Genomic DNA, 15,948 nt, shown 5'->3' on the forward strand with positions numbered 1-15,948 from the left:
CGCGTAGGGTTTGGGGTTTGCCCTCGCTTGTGCGCCGCGGCCGCTTTTCCTGTTTGGGCGCGGCCGCCATCGCGGATCCACCGGCGATAAATAACACTAGCAACGGCCGACAGCCTTACAAGATCGATCAGAACCAGACGACACGCTATTATAATTCTCAATTGCAGTAGTTTATATTCATAGCCATTCCAACACGGCTCGCCAAGGTATGCTCGATGCTCGAATCAAAACATGCCACACAATTTACTCTACTAGACCATGCCCATCCGAATCAATGCAGTCCCGTACGCCGATGCTTCCCACAGGTATCCTTCATAACAGGCTCTAAGCGTCGAATCACCGCATCTCGACTTCCATATCACCAGTACGACTGCCAGCCATCTTGCTCTCTTGACTGCTCTCCTTCTTGGGCAGTCCCAGGCTGGACAGTCCAGCCGTGATAGCCGCCATCCCAGTGGGAGCCGTATTACTAGGCGTGCCACTGCCGGCGGATTGATCTGCAGTCTCGACTCTTGAAACTACAGGCGTATTTCTACCAGTGGGAGTATTTCGGCCAGAGCGACTTGGCCCCTGTACTCGAGGCCCGTTCATCTCGGCATCTGTCCGACCAAAGACCTCACTCCACCATCGGACTTCGTTCGTCCGCGGGAAGATCAGACGCTCCTTGCCTCGCTTGTTGTCGTCAATAGTAGGGTCGTACTTGGGATTGATGAATTGCTCCCTCCGAGCCAAAAAGTACTCCCACACGCTCCGGGTCCTTGCCTTGGCATTGGCTTCCACCCGCTCTTTCTCACTGTTAAAGAGGAAGGTACCGTACTGGCATGAATAGAGATGATAGAGGAGCCGCCGTAGAAAGCGTTCGTTGAATTCGAACCGGGTAGGATACTGGTACAGGAGTTGGTAGGTCGCGTCAAGGAACTGGTGAAAGACCGGACTGGTCTCTTTGACCTTGGTGACCTCCTTTTCACTGATTGCCGTCCTCGGCGGTATCGTTTTTCTCGGTCCTGGGCCCTCATGATCATAGGCGTGTAGTTCTCCATCAGAGTCGGCGAGAGAGTCCTTACTGGAGTTGTCCCGGTTGAAAAAGCCTTTTGCACTTAGGAAGGCATTCTCTAGGGCCTTCCCAGGCCCGCCGGAATCTCCGAACCCTCGATTCGAGTCTCCTCCGATCCTGTCGTTTTCTATTTGAAACCACTTTTCGCTGTTTAACAGACCCGATCTATGGCGGAACATGTGGCCGAATGCCAGCCAGTCCTTCTCGACCAGAACCATAAAGCCTTCTAGCGTTCTGTAATACGGGTCTAGACATAGTTGACTGAGAGCACTGAGCTGGCTCGTACGATCCCAGCCATCCGAACAATGGATGAGCACATGCGAATGCTGGAGGCCCACCTGGCGAGCAATCAGGCCTGCCCCATCTAGGATCGCAGCGATATGCTTCAACCATCCACTCTTAGCCAGAAGCTCCCTGTTGGGACCCAACGGGGTGACATCCGAATCCTTCAACGCCTCAACGACTTTGTTCAAGGACTCTCTCATCACGTGAATGTTATCGATACCAAGATACGCCTTGGTGGCGAATTTGTAATTGTCCATATTTTCAGACCCTAGTCCAACCGCCTGCATCGCATATGCGTTGACGGTAGGCCGGGCGTCAACTATGAGGTTGCGCTGTTGGGCGCCGTAAATATGCGGCTTTTCCTCCCGGCCTCCTCGAGCGGAGGCCACCATTTCAGCTTCAAATTCTTCCGAATTTGTCAATTCACAGTCCGGGTTGCTACCAGCAGGCGCTTCCTCTAGACTTGAATTGGTGGATTCCTGTTCAGGGTTCGGAGAAGCGACATTTGCCAACGGCCTCTCCGAGCGGGAAGTAGAGAATATCGCCGCCAATAACTTCTCATCTTGGATGCTTCGATTCTGCCGTACACCGACAAGGGGCTGTGAACTTCTTGTAATCGAGCAGTTGTTGACGGGATGAAGATATGTAAGCACGGGTATTCGCGCTCTCGAACGGTATCTTCCCGCATAGTTGATCGTATTATCGGATATTGTCGCTGGGACAGGTAACAGGGCCGGATAGGTCGGAGAAAACTGCGCGGGTCAGCAACGCTCCCGGGATATTTGAAAAGAGACACGACGAGAGCATACAGTGTAGTCGGCATTGATCTGGGAAATCCGCCATCCGGTATTGGACCCCTCCTTCCCTATCCCTTGGCGAGCCCACTCCTTCCTGGCGTCGTACAGCTCCCACCCATTGATATCTCGCTCCGGAGCCGGGGGCTGATACGTGAAAGCGTAGAGCTTATCGACTCGCCCCACCTTGCATGTCCATTGCTTGAGGGTCTCATAGACATCGCGCGCCTTAGACTCGCTGGCGAAGTAGAAGCAGACGAAGGTAAAGTCACGGCACCGCAGTCGAATCGACGATGGCTGTCTGGATACAGCTGGCGCAGGGCGAAAGGTGCAGAAGGAGATTATAGGGTAGGTGATCCATAGTTCTCGCGGCCTGATAACTGTACCCTGCGCTTGCGCTTCATCTGACACGTGAGGAGTATGCGAGAAGATGAGATGGTGCGGAGTCAAGTGAAGCGTGCCTGTAACCTGCTCGCCACGTCGTGCCAGGGTAACATTTTCGACCTACAACCATGAAAAGAAAGGGTCAGACATGGGAGAAAGCATAAGGCAATGATTGCATTGAAGACCGACCTTGGCTATCCGTGTTCTTTCCATGTCGGCAGCTGTCACAGAATCCACAGAACCTTCATTGTTAGAGTCGCATGAATCTGTTCACTGCATGAATGATGCAGATCCAAGGAAAGAAAGAAATAGTCCAGTAAATGAAAACGTCCTGACAATATGAATGGAACAGTATCTCAAGCAAAAAGAGGTATGTCGTGTTAATCAGCAAGGTGTGTCCACTGTCCAGTGATCCAGCACTTGTGGAACCGGTTGGCGCCCCTCGCTACGTCAGTTTCCTGCCGTGTGGGCCTGCGCCATGCGCCCGGAGGCTCAGCAAGTCCAGAGTATATGGCGTCTTCTCTCGAAGCACATTACTTACGGTTCTACAATCACTATGTGGTGATACTTAATATAGACTTAATATAGATACAGGGTCATCATTTTGTATCGCCTTTTCATCACTGTATATTGTACACATAAATGGTATAAGACAATGTCCAAAGAAGAAAAAATTAAATCTATAGTACAACCAGGCTGAAGGGGGATAAACGCCTTTATGCAGAGTCTGTTAACCGAACCCTACCCAATTCAAACGCCATTTTGCATGCAGTACGATAAAAAGAATGGAACTCTTTTTGCAACATCTCCTCCTCTGACAAGCCCTTGTTGGCGTCAAGGGCGGACGAACGACTGGCCCGTATCACGTCCATGCCAAGGCTGAGATGAGTTGTCTGCTGGGGAAAAAGAGGCCCGCCTTCGGGATACCCATAGCTAAGCTTCTCTCCCAGGAAATCGTATAGAAAAATGCGAGTCCCTTCGAAATGGTTCACCGGGGGAAACATGTATTCCCCGCCTATACTGCCTTCCACCCCATTAATTGAGTCGGCGGAATTTGAATGCGTAGAAGCAGTCTGTCTATCGCCGCTTGGTAGGCACTTTTCAACAACTTTCTTCGGTAGTTGTAGATGACAAAACGGGGGTAGAGTAACGTGTGGATTTGTTCTGTAGTTGACGACAAGTTGCTCCAGGCATTTCTGGATCTCTGCCAGAACGGCTTCGCCGTCAGAGACTTCAGCACCACTTTCGGGGGTATTGTGAGGAGAAACGAGGAGATTCCGATAGATTGTCCTCGTGAAACGAATGTCCAGCCCAGTTTCAGGAAGCAGATAGTCAATACTGTTCTCCTTGACAACTGCTTTCACTTTCTTCACGACTAGATCCGAAGCAGACGGAGTCCAATCATCTCCAGTTCTTATCCCGAACTCCAGCTCGAGTGGAGGCATGGGATGTGAATTCGTGCTCGATGGAGTCAGTCTGATTCGGTGAAGCTTTTGATCATCACTGCCTGGGAATGGAGTCAAAAGCCGTAAGAACCGTGAAATCTTGGGAATGTTCCCTGTGAAAATCCGAGGCAGCGATAGTTCACCAAGACGAGCCGCACTGACAGTCGTCTCATCCATTGCGGGTCGACGTAGGAAAAGACATTTCCCGACAGTGGCAGTCAAGGTTTCCTCTACGTCATCTTCTGCGGGGCCTGTATTCGCATTTGACGTGCCCCGTAGCAGTCCCAGAATATCAGAAGACAAACGCGAGTGATGCTGTTCGAAAAGTGGTGGAGACGACTTGTCAGAAGTATCACCTTGAGCCGATTCCACGGACCATCTGAACCACTGCTTCCGCCTATCAACCCATGAGGTTGCGCCTTCTGTCTTCACCGCATACACGTTTGCCTCCTGGGATGCTGGCACATAGGTACAGAAGGGTACAGGAGCAGCAGCTCTTGTGAGATTAGCAAGTTCCAGATCCCTTCGCGCCCTGTCCGCCATTTCCTTGTTGTCTGCCGGATAGTAGATCGTGCCTTTGGATCGACGGCCCTCCCTTTTGCAAGAAACGCCGTACGACCTGTCCACCCAGTCCAAGAATTCGGAACTCGACGGATCGCAGTTACCATCTCGGAGGGTGTTGAGGAAAGATAGGTCAATAGATTCCTCGCGAATCCGATAGACGAAGTCGTCTATGAGTTCGCGGATTGATTCACAGGCACTCTGACTGCCAGTGATCCTAACGAGATTCAAAGAATGGCTAACATCGATTTTTGCTTCATGGGAATGTGCTAGCTCCTCGAACGAGTAGCGGTCGGATGTGAGGAGCAGGGAGATTGCATGGGATGGCAGCTGAACGTCAAGCTGGCCAACTTCGCCCGCAACACCGAGTTGCCAGCAATCTCGAAGGATCCGTTCAGAAAGCAATTTCTTTCCATTAAGATCCTGATATCTCGCCACCCTGCTCGACATGTGTTCCTGGTTTTCAGAGTCCATGTCCAAATAGAATGATTTGCCTGGCTTCCACGTCCCATGTTCACCAGTTTGATCTTGTTGATCACTTTGCTGCGATGTGAGACTGGGTCGCTGAAACCGAGAAATATATTCTGACAGCTGATCGGAGGTAAATGACTGCTCGACTTTTTGGCGAAGCTTCATCCAATCCTCGTGCTGCAACTTATCACCCGGTTGATACATCAAGCGCAGATTTTCCATGTGGACGGAATAGTCTGTGTCAGGCGGCGCATTCAGTTCGCTGTCCAGCTCCCCCATAATGTAGGGAAGACCGTCGATTTTCGGCTTTTGGTCAGCCACATTCTGAACTTTGGACTCTGCTTGTCGTCGGCGTTTCCGATGCGGTACGACAAGCACCTCTGCAGGCTTGCCGAGGGCATCGACATCGAGAACCTTTTTATGGTCATTTGAACGATCCTGGGGCCTGCGCAGATACAAGGAATGCCGTCGGCGGTCTGACCGCTGGCCAGTATCGAAGCGAATGTCATCGTCATCGTCATCGATCGCGGAGTGGTAGTGAGAAAGCGCGCCGCGCCGGGAATAGACGCTGGGAACGAGCGCCTCTCTGCATGAGGTCGCTAGGCGAAGTCGTAGAGAGCCGACTGCATGTCTTGCAGACCTGACAAACATGTGGAACCAAGACAGACACTGGTCCCAGTGTCTGGAATAACCCTTCCTTATCGGAGTGAAGCTGCCCCGGATTGCTTGTACGAGCGGAAGTTTTTATTACAAGCTTGGAGTACCAAACCACGCTAACCGTAACAGGAAATATGCCTGAGGCCTACATTTACCTACAGTTGACTATCTACTTTTCCCAACATGAAGTCGTAAGCATAATTAAAACTATGGGATGTTTAAAACGTGTCCAATGGTACTGCGGTATTCGCAAGAGTGATACTATAGCCGTTGACGCAATAGTAGTGGCATGATGCACTGTACCAAAGCAGAATTGACTGTGCCTCTCCCTTCCTGCCAGAAATCGCATTAGCAGGAGTGGAAGCTTCATGGCAGCCTTGGCTGCTCACTCATTAGAGAAGTGACTCTTAGCTTGTTATGTATATAACATTATTTCTAGCTCATGATTCCATTTTCAGGACCTTTCTATCTACATTCTTATTCCGACGATCTGCGACAATCACCTCCGTCACGTTCCAGTCTTCATCTCCCCGGTTCGGTATCCATGGTTTCAGGACGCGCTTTGCGTCTTGCATGGCTAACTTCCGTAACCGTAGATGTGGCGGTAACTGTATTGGTATTGAGGAGCAGCCATCTTCTTCTTCCAGAAATCCTTCAGAAGGTCTTTTGAATTGCTCGTATGATGGCGCTTCAAGGATTGTTCGCCATGGACGTGAATAGCTGTCCCTTTCATTCGTTTTCAGGCTCGTCGAGGCATCTCCCCTGTCATCAGATACAACGGCAGCATTATCATGATCATTATCATTATCAGAAGGAGGAGACAATATCTTCGTGACGATGTCACGGAGGAGATTCCACATCTTCGCTCGGGAGAGGACAGAGGAACCTCGTGCGGTGATCGAGGCAGCTTGGTTCCCTTGCTTGACACCATTGATGATTGTTTCAACGAGACCGGTGGTCGTCGCAGCTCTCACCTTATGCTTTTTCGCTTCATTCTCTGACCCGCTTCTCATCTGAAACGGGACCTGGGAAGAAGAAGAAGGGGCTATGACCCACACGGCGGAGATGTTGCTAGGCTTGCCACTGTTCTTTTTGCGGCCTTTGGATGATGTCGGTATGACTTCTGCCTTCTTTTTCCCGTACGGCCATAGAGCTTCCACGGTTTCAGTCGGGACAGAGAGAACCTCGAAAGGCCGAAATCGATATCCGTACTTCTCGTCTGACCGACATCCGTCGTTTCGCCACCATCGGCACGCCAGTTCTCTCATCCTCCCAGTCGGACCTGCACCAAATGCTCTGTCGCATGCAACACAGCTGATCTCTTCCTCTGGCAGGATAAGCCCGGCCAGATACGCGTTCTCCGTGGGAGCGACGAGGAGACTGGCAGGGTATGAGAGCAGAGAGGTCACCTGGCGCAGGGCCAGTTTATCCGAGCACGATTTGCTCAAAGTCGACTCTGCGTCCGCACGGGCAGGTTTGCGACGGACTACACCCAGGATGGAGAAGTGCGCACGACCGTCCAAGAGATTTTGAACCGAGGGAATGTTAGATGTCATGCCTTCGTCGGTCTGGAGTTCCGGTTTGGGGGTCACGGCCCACGGTGTTGGGTCCTCCTGGGCGGCCATGCAGAGCTCCATGCTGGCATCACCACAGGGGGCGCAGGTGCAATACATGTAGATCTTGACATCGGGGCAGATCTCGAATGGCGGCCAAAAGTCGCGCGACTCGTGGCCTGACTCTGAGGAAGTCTGCCGGGGCCTTCTCCGGACAAATGGAGAACCGTCGTTCGTTGAAGACGATTTCCCATCTTTCTGAGAATTATCTGCTTGCTGTTCATGACGAATAATGGAATCGCATTCGCTCAAAACCCAGTAGTTAAAAGCGCGAATGGCGAGGATTTCTGCATGGCAGTCGTGGAGCACCAGTCCTCGACATCGCGGAATATGAGAGGAAGAAAGACATCTCGCACCGGTTCTGGAGTAATATTAGCTTGAGAAGCAATAATTAGAAGTAAAAAAAAAGGAAGCTTATGAAGGACATACGTAACCGCCACACAGGTTAGCGTCTCTGAAGGCGTATCCTCTCCTTTTGTCCGTAGTTAAGAAGGTCCGTCAGTACTTTTGTTTCTACTCATAGCAGTTATGCAGAAAAACTGCCACTAACAGCAATAAAACTTATGCAAAAATTAGGCAATAATTTCTGAAACGAATATCAACGAGACAATCAGTCAACAACTGGAAACAATTCTGCATTTGAGACACATCCAACTAAATGTGCATAATTCATATAAATTCATTACAAAAGCCATAAAAATATATATATGGGATATACAAAAACACACACCTTTTACAACAACGATCCCGCTCATGGGGATCCATTCCCGTGACCCATCCTCCCTAATCGTCGGTTTGCACCGAGAGGGCAGAGCGTCGAAATGTGCATGGACCAGGGCAGCTATGCGGGATGGTAGCGAGGCGTGCGGAGGATTCGGTTCTGGATCTTCCATCAAGAAAAAATTTTTTTTCCTGTTTTTTTTTCTTTTCCTGCTATTATATATCGATTTTATTGAGTGGTTTGGAAATTATATTATAATATTCATTGCAGAGGTAGGTTCCTGGATTTGATACCTAAAGTGGGTAGTGGTAGTAATAAGTTTGAAACTCGGTCTCTCATTGGATGTCGAGTTAAGTGGCAGCTCTAGTCACGTGGTCGATATCCGCAGAAGAAGATCTCTATCTGACCTCGAGATCAATCCATCTAATAATACGTCTCCGATCGTCCCTTCCTCATCTGCCCTCCAGCAAACCAACATCACTTGATATCATATCTACCCTGACACTATTATCAAAAAGTCCCTACAATGGCCGACAAGCTCCGCACGCTCCAGAACCTTGAAGCCCTTCAGGCGCGGTACGTCGGAACGGGTCACGCCGACACGACCAAGTACGAGTGGACGTCCAACATCATCCGCGACAGCTACGCTTCGTACATCGGTCATCCGCCCATACTGAGCTATATGGCTATTGGGATGGGCGAGCCCAAGGAGAAAGTACGGGCGGCGATGATCGAGAAGATGGTTCGGGGCGCGGGGAATCCGCCAGAGGTACGTCTTTCCCTTTCTCTTACACCTCTCTCTCTCTTTTTTTTTTATTGTTTCGTGACAAGTTCGTCATGGGCAGAAATTGTTGACCTTGTTTCTGTGCAGCCACAAGAATAATTTATGAGACATGCATATCATAGCTTGGATCCTTCGGTCTTACGTCTGGGCCGAACTGGGACTCCTTTCCCCATCCATCTGTCGAATTCAAGCATATGGACTGGGGCCAATTTTTCTGCAGACTCGGTGACAAGTCGATCAGCTGCAGCTGTCAAGTTATCTCAACTCGAACTACTGGGCAATTAGCTAGCTAGCTACAAGATGAGCTAGTTGGTCGCTTCTTCTGGAGGGAAAGTCTCGGAACTCCCTCCATTTTGATCTAGAAGCCAGCCCGTCATTGCGATCTGTCTGCGCATGCACTGGCATGATCAAATACGAGAATAGGACCTAGTGAGGGGAAGGGGAAAAAATACGCATAGCTCCGGGGGGTGATGCTAAGTCAAGGTTTACCGCCGCTCTTCTACGAAGCAGAGAAACCTGTTGATCTACCTCACTCTACTACGGTCCTCTTGCCACAGATGTCGGTCGCAATGAAGGGGTGGTCAACAAGGCTTCGAAGGAGAGGGATATCATATCATACAACACAACCTCAAGAGAGGAATGATTGTTTTAACAGTAGGGCCAGGTCCTGTTAAACAAGGAGGAAAAAATGGGACAAAAATGGGACAAGACAGACATGTCAATCATAAAAACGTGTATGTACTGCTCATTATCGCTATTATGGTAATGGACAAAAAAATTCATCAATTCATCAGTCAGTTAATTTATCATGCAATGTTCCCAGAATGAGACAAGTATCAGAACCTCGACGCCGGAACCAAAACTAAAACCCAAAGCCAACTCAAACCTGAACGTTTCCAGACGTTCAGTATTTACAGTAGTAAAAAATAGTTTTATGTGTATGCATTGAGTCAGCCAGTTAGTCAGGAGTAATGCAACTGGCCTGTGCAGATTAAAGGATGCAGGAAGGACTCTGTATGTATGTATTGCACTCCACTGTGCATAGTCTGTCAGCTGTTAATCGGTCCCGTAGCCCTCTTTGCTCGACAACCCCCTCAAGCTCGCACTGCTATTTGCAGCCACGAGCCTGGTGTTTTCCCGCTGGAGTCGTCCGACCAGATCGAGCCATCGCCCCCGCTCATCGCGGAGTTCCTGCACCTGTCTCCTGAGATCGTCAACTTCCCGGCGCAGGTCTTCGATCTCCGACCGCGAGCGTGCTTTCTCCCTGCGTTGCGCCTCCTTGCGCTGGCGTAATTCGAGCTTGTTCGCGGTTTTGAGTTGTTGCGCTTCGATCTTGTGCAGTTGGGAGACGAGTTTCGATTCGGTCCGGGACAACTGCGCATGGCGTTTCTGGTCCTGGACTGCCGCCTGGGTTTGGGAGTGGGTTTGGGCCTTTTTGTTGCCGTTCTGCCTGGTCACGTTGCTGCTGGTGCTGGTGCGATCACTATCGGGTCCGCTTTCGAAGTCATGCACTGCGGGATGACGACCAAGAGATTCGATTTCTGAACGGACTGTCCTTAATTTGGTTTCCACTTCTTTCTTGCGGGATGCGAGCTTAGCGAGCTCCTTCTCGTGGGATGTTATTTTCGACTTGCGATCACTGCTCTGGGCAAGCGCCTCTGTACTGTCCTTGGGGCCGTTGGAAGAACCTCCAAGAGATATGGATGATTGAGAATGACCCCGGTGAGCAGTCGACGGAGGCACAGCATCGCCCGAAACGGATACGTCCATGTTGGAGTCTGCGCTGGTAAAACTATCGTCGCTCATCAATGAAGCACCGTTATCATCATCTTGGGCGCTCCCCGAATAGGCCATGACTGGCACCGTTCTATTTCCGGACTTACTCTCGGACTGTTGTGGTGAATGACCAGGAATATAATTCAGAACCGCTCGAGGTGCATAGCTTTCCATCGTTTGGATTATGCTGCTGACGCTGGCCCACAAACCATTTTCTGTCTGCGGCTCATCATCATCGTCGTCGTCGTCGTCATCGTCATCATCAGTCCAGGCTTCCGCAAAATTGCCTATTGATTCATTGAGCTGCTTCACTCTTTTGCTGTCGGCCTGCACATCTTCTGCCCCGTCGATACCTGCCAGGCTTCCATTCATCTCAAGACTGCTGATGCTTTCCCTCCGTTGATTTTCAACGTCGCCAGACACCACATCTGGCTGATCCGGTTGTGATGCCCAGTTCAAAAACTTCGCAGCATCCACTGCGATACTTCTCGGGGTTCCCCGTTCCACCATCCATTTTGGTACGCTGCCACCAGGATCGCTCCGAGTGATCATAATCCACTCCACAGGATTTGTAACGACTTCGTCATCTTCAGTCTCCCCCTCTTGCTGGTCCTTCACTGCAGTCTCTGTTTGCCCTCTATTTCTGCTCGTTGGAGCGCTGTGTGGTGCTGATCTATCCGAGGCGCAATCTTGTAGCTGATCCTCCGAACGAGTGTTCCCTTGATAATTAAGATGAGCAGGCAAGGAAGCGGCGCGTGGTGGTGCCGGACGTTCGTGGACTTTTGTTTTGGACGAAGTCTTTTTCGCGCTTGACTTCACCGGTATTTCTCTGATGAGCTCCACAGATTCGTATTGTCCTCGTATATAGCCTCCACGTGGCGGCGCATCTGGGTGATCGCAGGGTTTCGAGACGATGAGATAGCTTCGCGGTAGCTGGGTGTCGTCATGATCATCCAATGCTCTGTCTGTCGTGATCATGAGCGTTACGAAGTCGCGTGGTGTCGTGGGACCCGGGAATTGAGCGGAAAGCTGGTACACTTCAATGTGTCCCAGCACGCCTTCTCGACTTGCATCGCGAATTTCGACCATCTCCAATTTTCTGTCTCCGCCGATGCCCCGGATACTCGTTCCGGGAGTCTGGCCCTGCCTTATCTCCTCTTGTCTCGCCTTCAGGGTCTCCTCCATCTCCACCTGCATTTTTGCTTTCCACCTGCTGAACGGTAGGCCCTCGTGGATGCTGCGACGAGCAAACCATGCACCCTTGCCATCCCTCCCATTAAGCTTGTATATAGAAATACCAAGGGGATTCTCCTTTGCATTGTTTATCTTGATTGGCTTTCCCCATTCCTTTTTCAATGACGCGAGCTGCGGGGCCGATACTGGCGACTTCAAGTCAAGATGACTGCGGGATATGCATGGTGAGGAAGGCTCCGGGACCGTCTCGACGATCAATCTTGAATCTTTAAATATCTTAGCGGTGTATGCTCGCAATTCGTCCGGCGAATTTGTAGGAATGGCGTCCCAGGAAACCGGGGCCAGACTTCGTAGCGCTTCGTGCAAGGCAGCCATTTAAGTCTGTCCTGTCTGTAGGACCTTGATCAATCAAACAGCCTCCAAGAACCAAGCTTCTTCTGGATTCGTTTCACTTGGCTTCAGCTTCTTCCTTTTGTGGAGCTAGGGAAGAGGACAGGGCACGATTCGAAAGAATGGGGAAGAAGAGAATCAACGAGGCAGCTAGACCCGTAGGTAGCTGCACTGATGCGATGCGATGCGATGATTGATTAATGTCAATGTTTCTTTCTCGGTTCTCACTGGTAAGACGCAGCAGAATGCATCTCCTCTTTACGGCTCGACTGGACTCGGCTCTTCGCTAGGACAGTCACTATGTTCTTTTTTCGCTTCTGGAGGGAATTTTGATTTAAACAAACAATTGATATGAGAGACTTGTTCGCTAATCTCGCAGACTGTGACAGGCGCATGTGCTGTATGTTCACGTATGTACCTCTCTGCCTTAGTTAAGTAGGTAACTATTAGGCAACACCCCTCGTCTGTCGTAAGCGGCTTGCGCTTCAGAAAAGTATGAACAAGGGACAAACGACATCGAAGAAAAGTAACAACAAACAAGAACTAGTTAAATGAGGGGATTCTTAAGCGCGACGGCTGTGCTGGGATGCACCCACGTCCATTTTCCTCAGCCTCGATAGGACTACCTAGTACTAGGTAGACTGCCTTTCTTGGCAGCCTAATGCTCGACGTCATCGTTGATCGTTGGTTGATCTAATTTAAGTTCCCTGCCGCCGAGCTCCGAACCATTATAGGAAAGCACCTGGATTAGGTAGGTAGTATGGAGTAGGTACCTACCTTGACTTTTCCAATGTTTGCTCCTTAGGTTTAATTTAATTTTAAGCACATTGTTCTTTGTTAAGGTATCCTTTGTATATTCTACAATTCTGTAAAAAATGAGAAAATAAAAAAAAGATACCTATACGTTGGCTTGCCAGAGGCTTTTGGCCCCCGGCGCCAAATACTAATTAAGGCACATTCAACATGTTAGTCAGTCCTTGGGCCAATGCTAATTCTTGCCATAGTTAGGTACATGCTATAAATTTCTTGCAACTTAATTATAACAGTGTCCTAATAATCAGTGCAGGCTGTACTTGTAGGCGTAGCCGCTGCGCCCACTTTGTAGTCCTAATTTTAGCAATTGGTCTGTGCACCTCCACTCCGTAATTCGACCCGCTATGCTAAAGTATGGAGAATGGAGTAAAAGCTAATGGTTCGATTTATTTATTCAATTGTCCGTTCGTAAACTGTGAGGGGAGCTTTCGATTCATTCTGCTATCAATTGATTGTTTTGACTATCCAAATTAGATTTGATTTCAAGCTACATACAGACGAGACAAAAATGTAAGAAAAAGGAAAACAGGACAAATACCCCAAAAGACCTGCTTTCAAGGGGTCTTCAGAAAAATTGAAAAGAATGAATGATAGTGTCTGTGTCCAGCATCTTATTCTCGACTTCAAAACCTCTCCCCCTGTGAGAGGGTGAAGCACGAGCACCTCCAGGAATTTTCGAAGCAAAAAAACCAGCCTGGAGAATAGGAGATGACCCTATTGTATGATATTGAACTACGCTCCGGCCGTTTAGGCAGATCGCAGTCACGAAGGCCCAACGTCTGTGTCGCTGGTGGGGAGGGGGAGGTCACAGACCTTCGCCTTCCTCCGACCCGTCAATTGAAGGTCCATCACAGATGAATATTATTGACTCCCCAGAGACACGATGAGCCTCCATCAACCGTGTCATGCTTTATCAAACCGGAGCGCAGCCAATAATGCGGCATGTGCATTGCATACCAGATGTCAACGCATGAACCGCGCTGTCGCAGATCGACCCTTCACCAATCTATTTTCAAGATTGCCAGTCCAATACACAGTATCGGAAGTGAAGCCGGGTAGCGGCGGTAATGACGACAGGAGTGTCGCTGGATCGAGTGATGGTCCTGGCCATGACATCGTCACAGTGTCCTCCCTTTGCCACCAACGCCCAGAAATGCGACAGCAGAAATGAAAGGAACAAAAAGTCGTGCAAATCATATCCAAGCCGCGAGGCAAACCAGGTCTTGATGACATAAATGTGGGATCCACAAACAGAAACTTCCGTCAAGGGAAGGAATAACTCAGATAGCCGACCCGCCGGTTCTTATGCAATGAAAATCACAACATCAACGCTTGCTGAAACACACAAACAGAAAAACAGAGATGACAAGATAGTGATGCGACCGAATTATGTTGTGTATATATATGATGGAAGGGGGGGGGGAAGGAGGAGAACAAGAGGGAATATCACGATATCTCGAATGTCGATCAACGCTAACGCCGTCATAATGCCGTCGGATGCTGATGCCTGCATGCAAAATCGTCCGTGTCGTCGGCGGGGCCCCGTCTCTCGTAAAGATTAGCGTAAGATTCTTCGGTTGTAGGGTTTGTTTCCAAGAAGCCAGCTCCCAGGTCTCGCAGAACACCTCGCTATGGTTACGCATATGTAATATATATGAAGCGTGAAGGTGTTAGCGAACCACTACATGGTCGTTCCGTAAGACAATGCCAGGTCCTGGTAGCGGTCCCCCCAACCAAACCCAGCCATATTCGCCGCAGTACTGCAGGGCTGAACGAGCATGCTCGGTAGGGGAAGCGCCGCGAGGGCAGCCATGGTCGTTGGAGCGCCGTCGACCTGGGGCGCGTTGTAGGCAGACGTAGTGTAGGGCTGGCTGAGCGAGGGCGCCGGAGATGGCAATTGAGCTTCGTTCAGCGGAAGACCGGTCCACATATTGGGATTCGTATCGCCAGTTGAAACTGGACTGGGGCTCGACGGAACAACTTTCCAGGGTTCCACTGGCACGGGCTGGGGCTGGGGCTGGATCGAAGTCGACCACCAGTCCTCGGGCACCGTTGAACTGGGCAGCAGAGGAGCGGGCCGAAGGACGTCCACGATCCGGGGAGCAGGTGGAGGAGGAAGCAGAGGCACAAAGAGACTCAGGATGGCAGCCTTGGCTTCTTCGCTTCGACCACACAGCAACTCACCCGAGCCATCCTCTTCCAGCCCCTCCAGAGCCTGGACGTGGGTGCGAAAGATGAACTTGTTGACAGCCTGCACGAACTCCTCTTGCAGCTTCTTCAACTGAGCTTCCTTGTCGGGCCAGTCCCAGGTGCTCGCGGCCGTGTCCACCGAGTAGACCTCTTTGTGAAACTCTACCAACGCCTCGATCGTCTCAGGAGTCAGTTTGAAAGCAACTTCGTTCTGCGAGACCATGTCGACATGAACAACATAGGCTTCCATGTGGATCATCTGATAGTTGAAGATGGCCTCGACCAGGGGGTTCTCGTCTTTGCGAAGCTCGGCGTCGGGGGCCTTGGGGAACATCAGGGAGCATAGGGTCCAGATAGCGTTGGGTAAAGAGAGCGTCTCTGTCAGGCATTTGGTATGCTGCGTCACATTGTTCAAAGGCCTCTTCACCCGGTTGACTCTTTTGAGGGTTGCCGTCAGCCATGGCTCTACCTTGGAACCCAACACCACATTGGGAGCCCCCCGGGGCGCAAATGCAGCCGCCGAGGCGGGCAGCAGGACCGTTGGCATTATGACTATGCGCCAGCAAGACCGAAGGCGATGCGCAAAGTGGAAACGAAATTCGCTTATATGATGACGACGAGATATGCGTGAAAGAAAGAAAAGAAAAAGGAAGAAGCGAAATTACAAAGGCGACATTCGCCCACCCAAGTCGTTGTCCAGATCGCTGTGGTTGCTCAGAGATGAGTAACAAGGTTTAGTCGGCGCCACGAGCGATGATCGTCTGGTATCAAAATAGAGGCGTCAATCAGCTGCGTGGAGGTGGGAGCAGGTGAGAG

General features: G+C 50.4%; 4 protein-coding genes across 4 annotated transcripts; all 4 read right to left on the minus strand.

Annotated features, from left to right (window-relative positions):
- Positions 1–336: 336 nt before the first annotated feature.
- T310_6808 (Protein phosphatase) lies at positions 337–5,645 on the minus strand (the record flags this gene model as incomplete). Its single annotated transcript, XM_013470391.1, has 5 exons — positions 337–2,091; positions 2,149–2,637; positions 2,707–2,759; positions 3,059–3,062; positions 3,258–5,645. 5 exons carry the CDS (start codon positions 5,643–5,645, stop codon positions 337–339), a joined length of 4,689 nt encoding a protein of 1,562 aa, XP_013325845.1.
- Positions 5,646–6,091: 446 nt separating this feature from the next.
- T310_6809 (TRNA-specific adenosine deaminase) lies at positions 6,092–8,157 on the minus strand (the record flags this gene model as incomplete). Its single annotated transcript, XM_013470392.1, has 3 exons — positions 6,092–7,625; positions 7,694–7,736; positions 7,995–8,157. 3 exons carry the CDS (start codon positions 8,155–8,157, stop codon positions 6,092–6,094), a joined length of 1,740 nt encoding a protein of 579 aa, XP_013325846.1.
- A 1,668-nt stretch (positions 8,158–9,825) lies between these two features.
- Positions 9,826–12,114, minus strand: T310_6810 (uncharacterized protein; the record flags this gene model as incomplete). Its single annotated transcript, XM_013470393.1, has 1 exon — positions 9,826–12,114. One exon carries the CDS (start codon positions 12,112–12,114, stop codon positions 9,826–9,828), a length of 2,289 nt encoding a protein of 762 aa, XP_013325847.1.
- Positions 12,115–14,623: 2,509 nt separating this feature from the next.
- On the minus strand, positions 14,624–15,679 carry T310_6811 (uncharacterized protein; the record flags this gene model as incomplete). The annotated part of the gene is made up of 1 exon (XM_013470394.1): positions 14,624–15,679. One exon carries the CDS (start codon positions 15,677–15,679, stop codon positions 14,624–14,626), a length of 1,056 nt encoding a protein of 351 aa, XP_013325848.1.
- Between the last annotated feature and the right edge of the window lie 269 nt (positions 15,680–15,948).

Source organism: Rasamsonia emersonii, assembly GCF_000968595.1.
Source record: "Rasamsonia emersonii CBS 393.64 chromosome Unknown ctg1118621760448, whole genome shotgun sequence".
NCBI classification, from domain to species: domain Eukaryota; kingdom Fungi; phylum Ascomycota; class Eurotiomycetes; order Eurotiales; family Trichocomaceae; genus Rasamsonia; species Rasamsonia emersonii.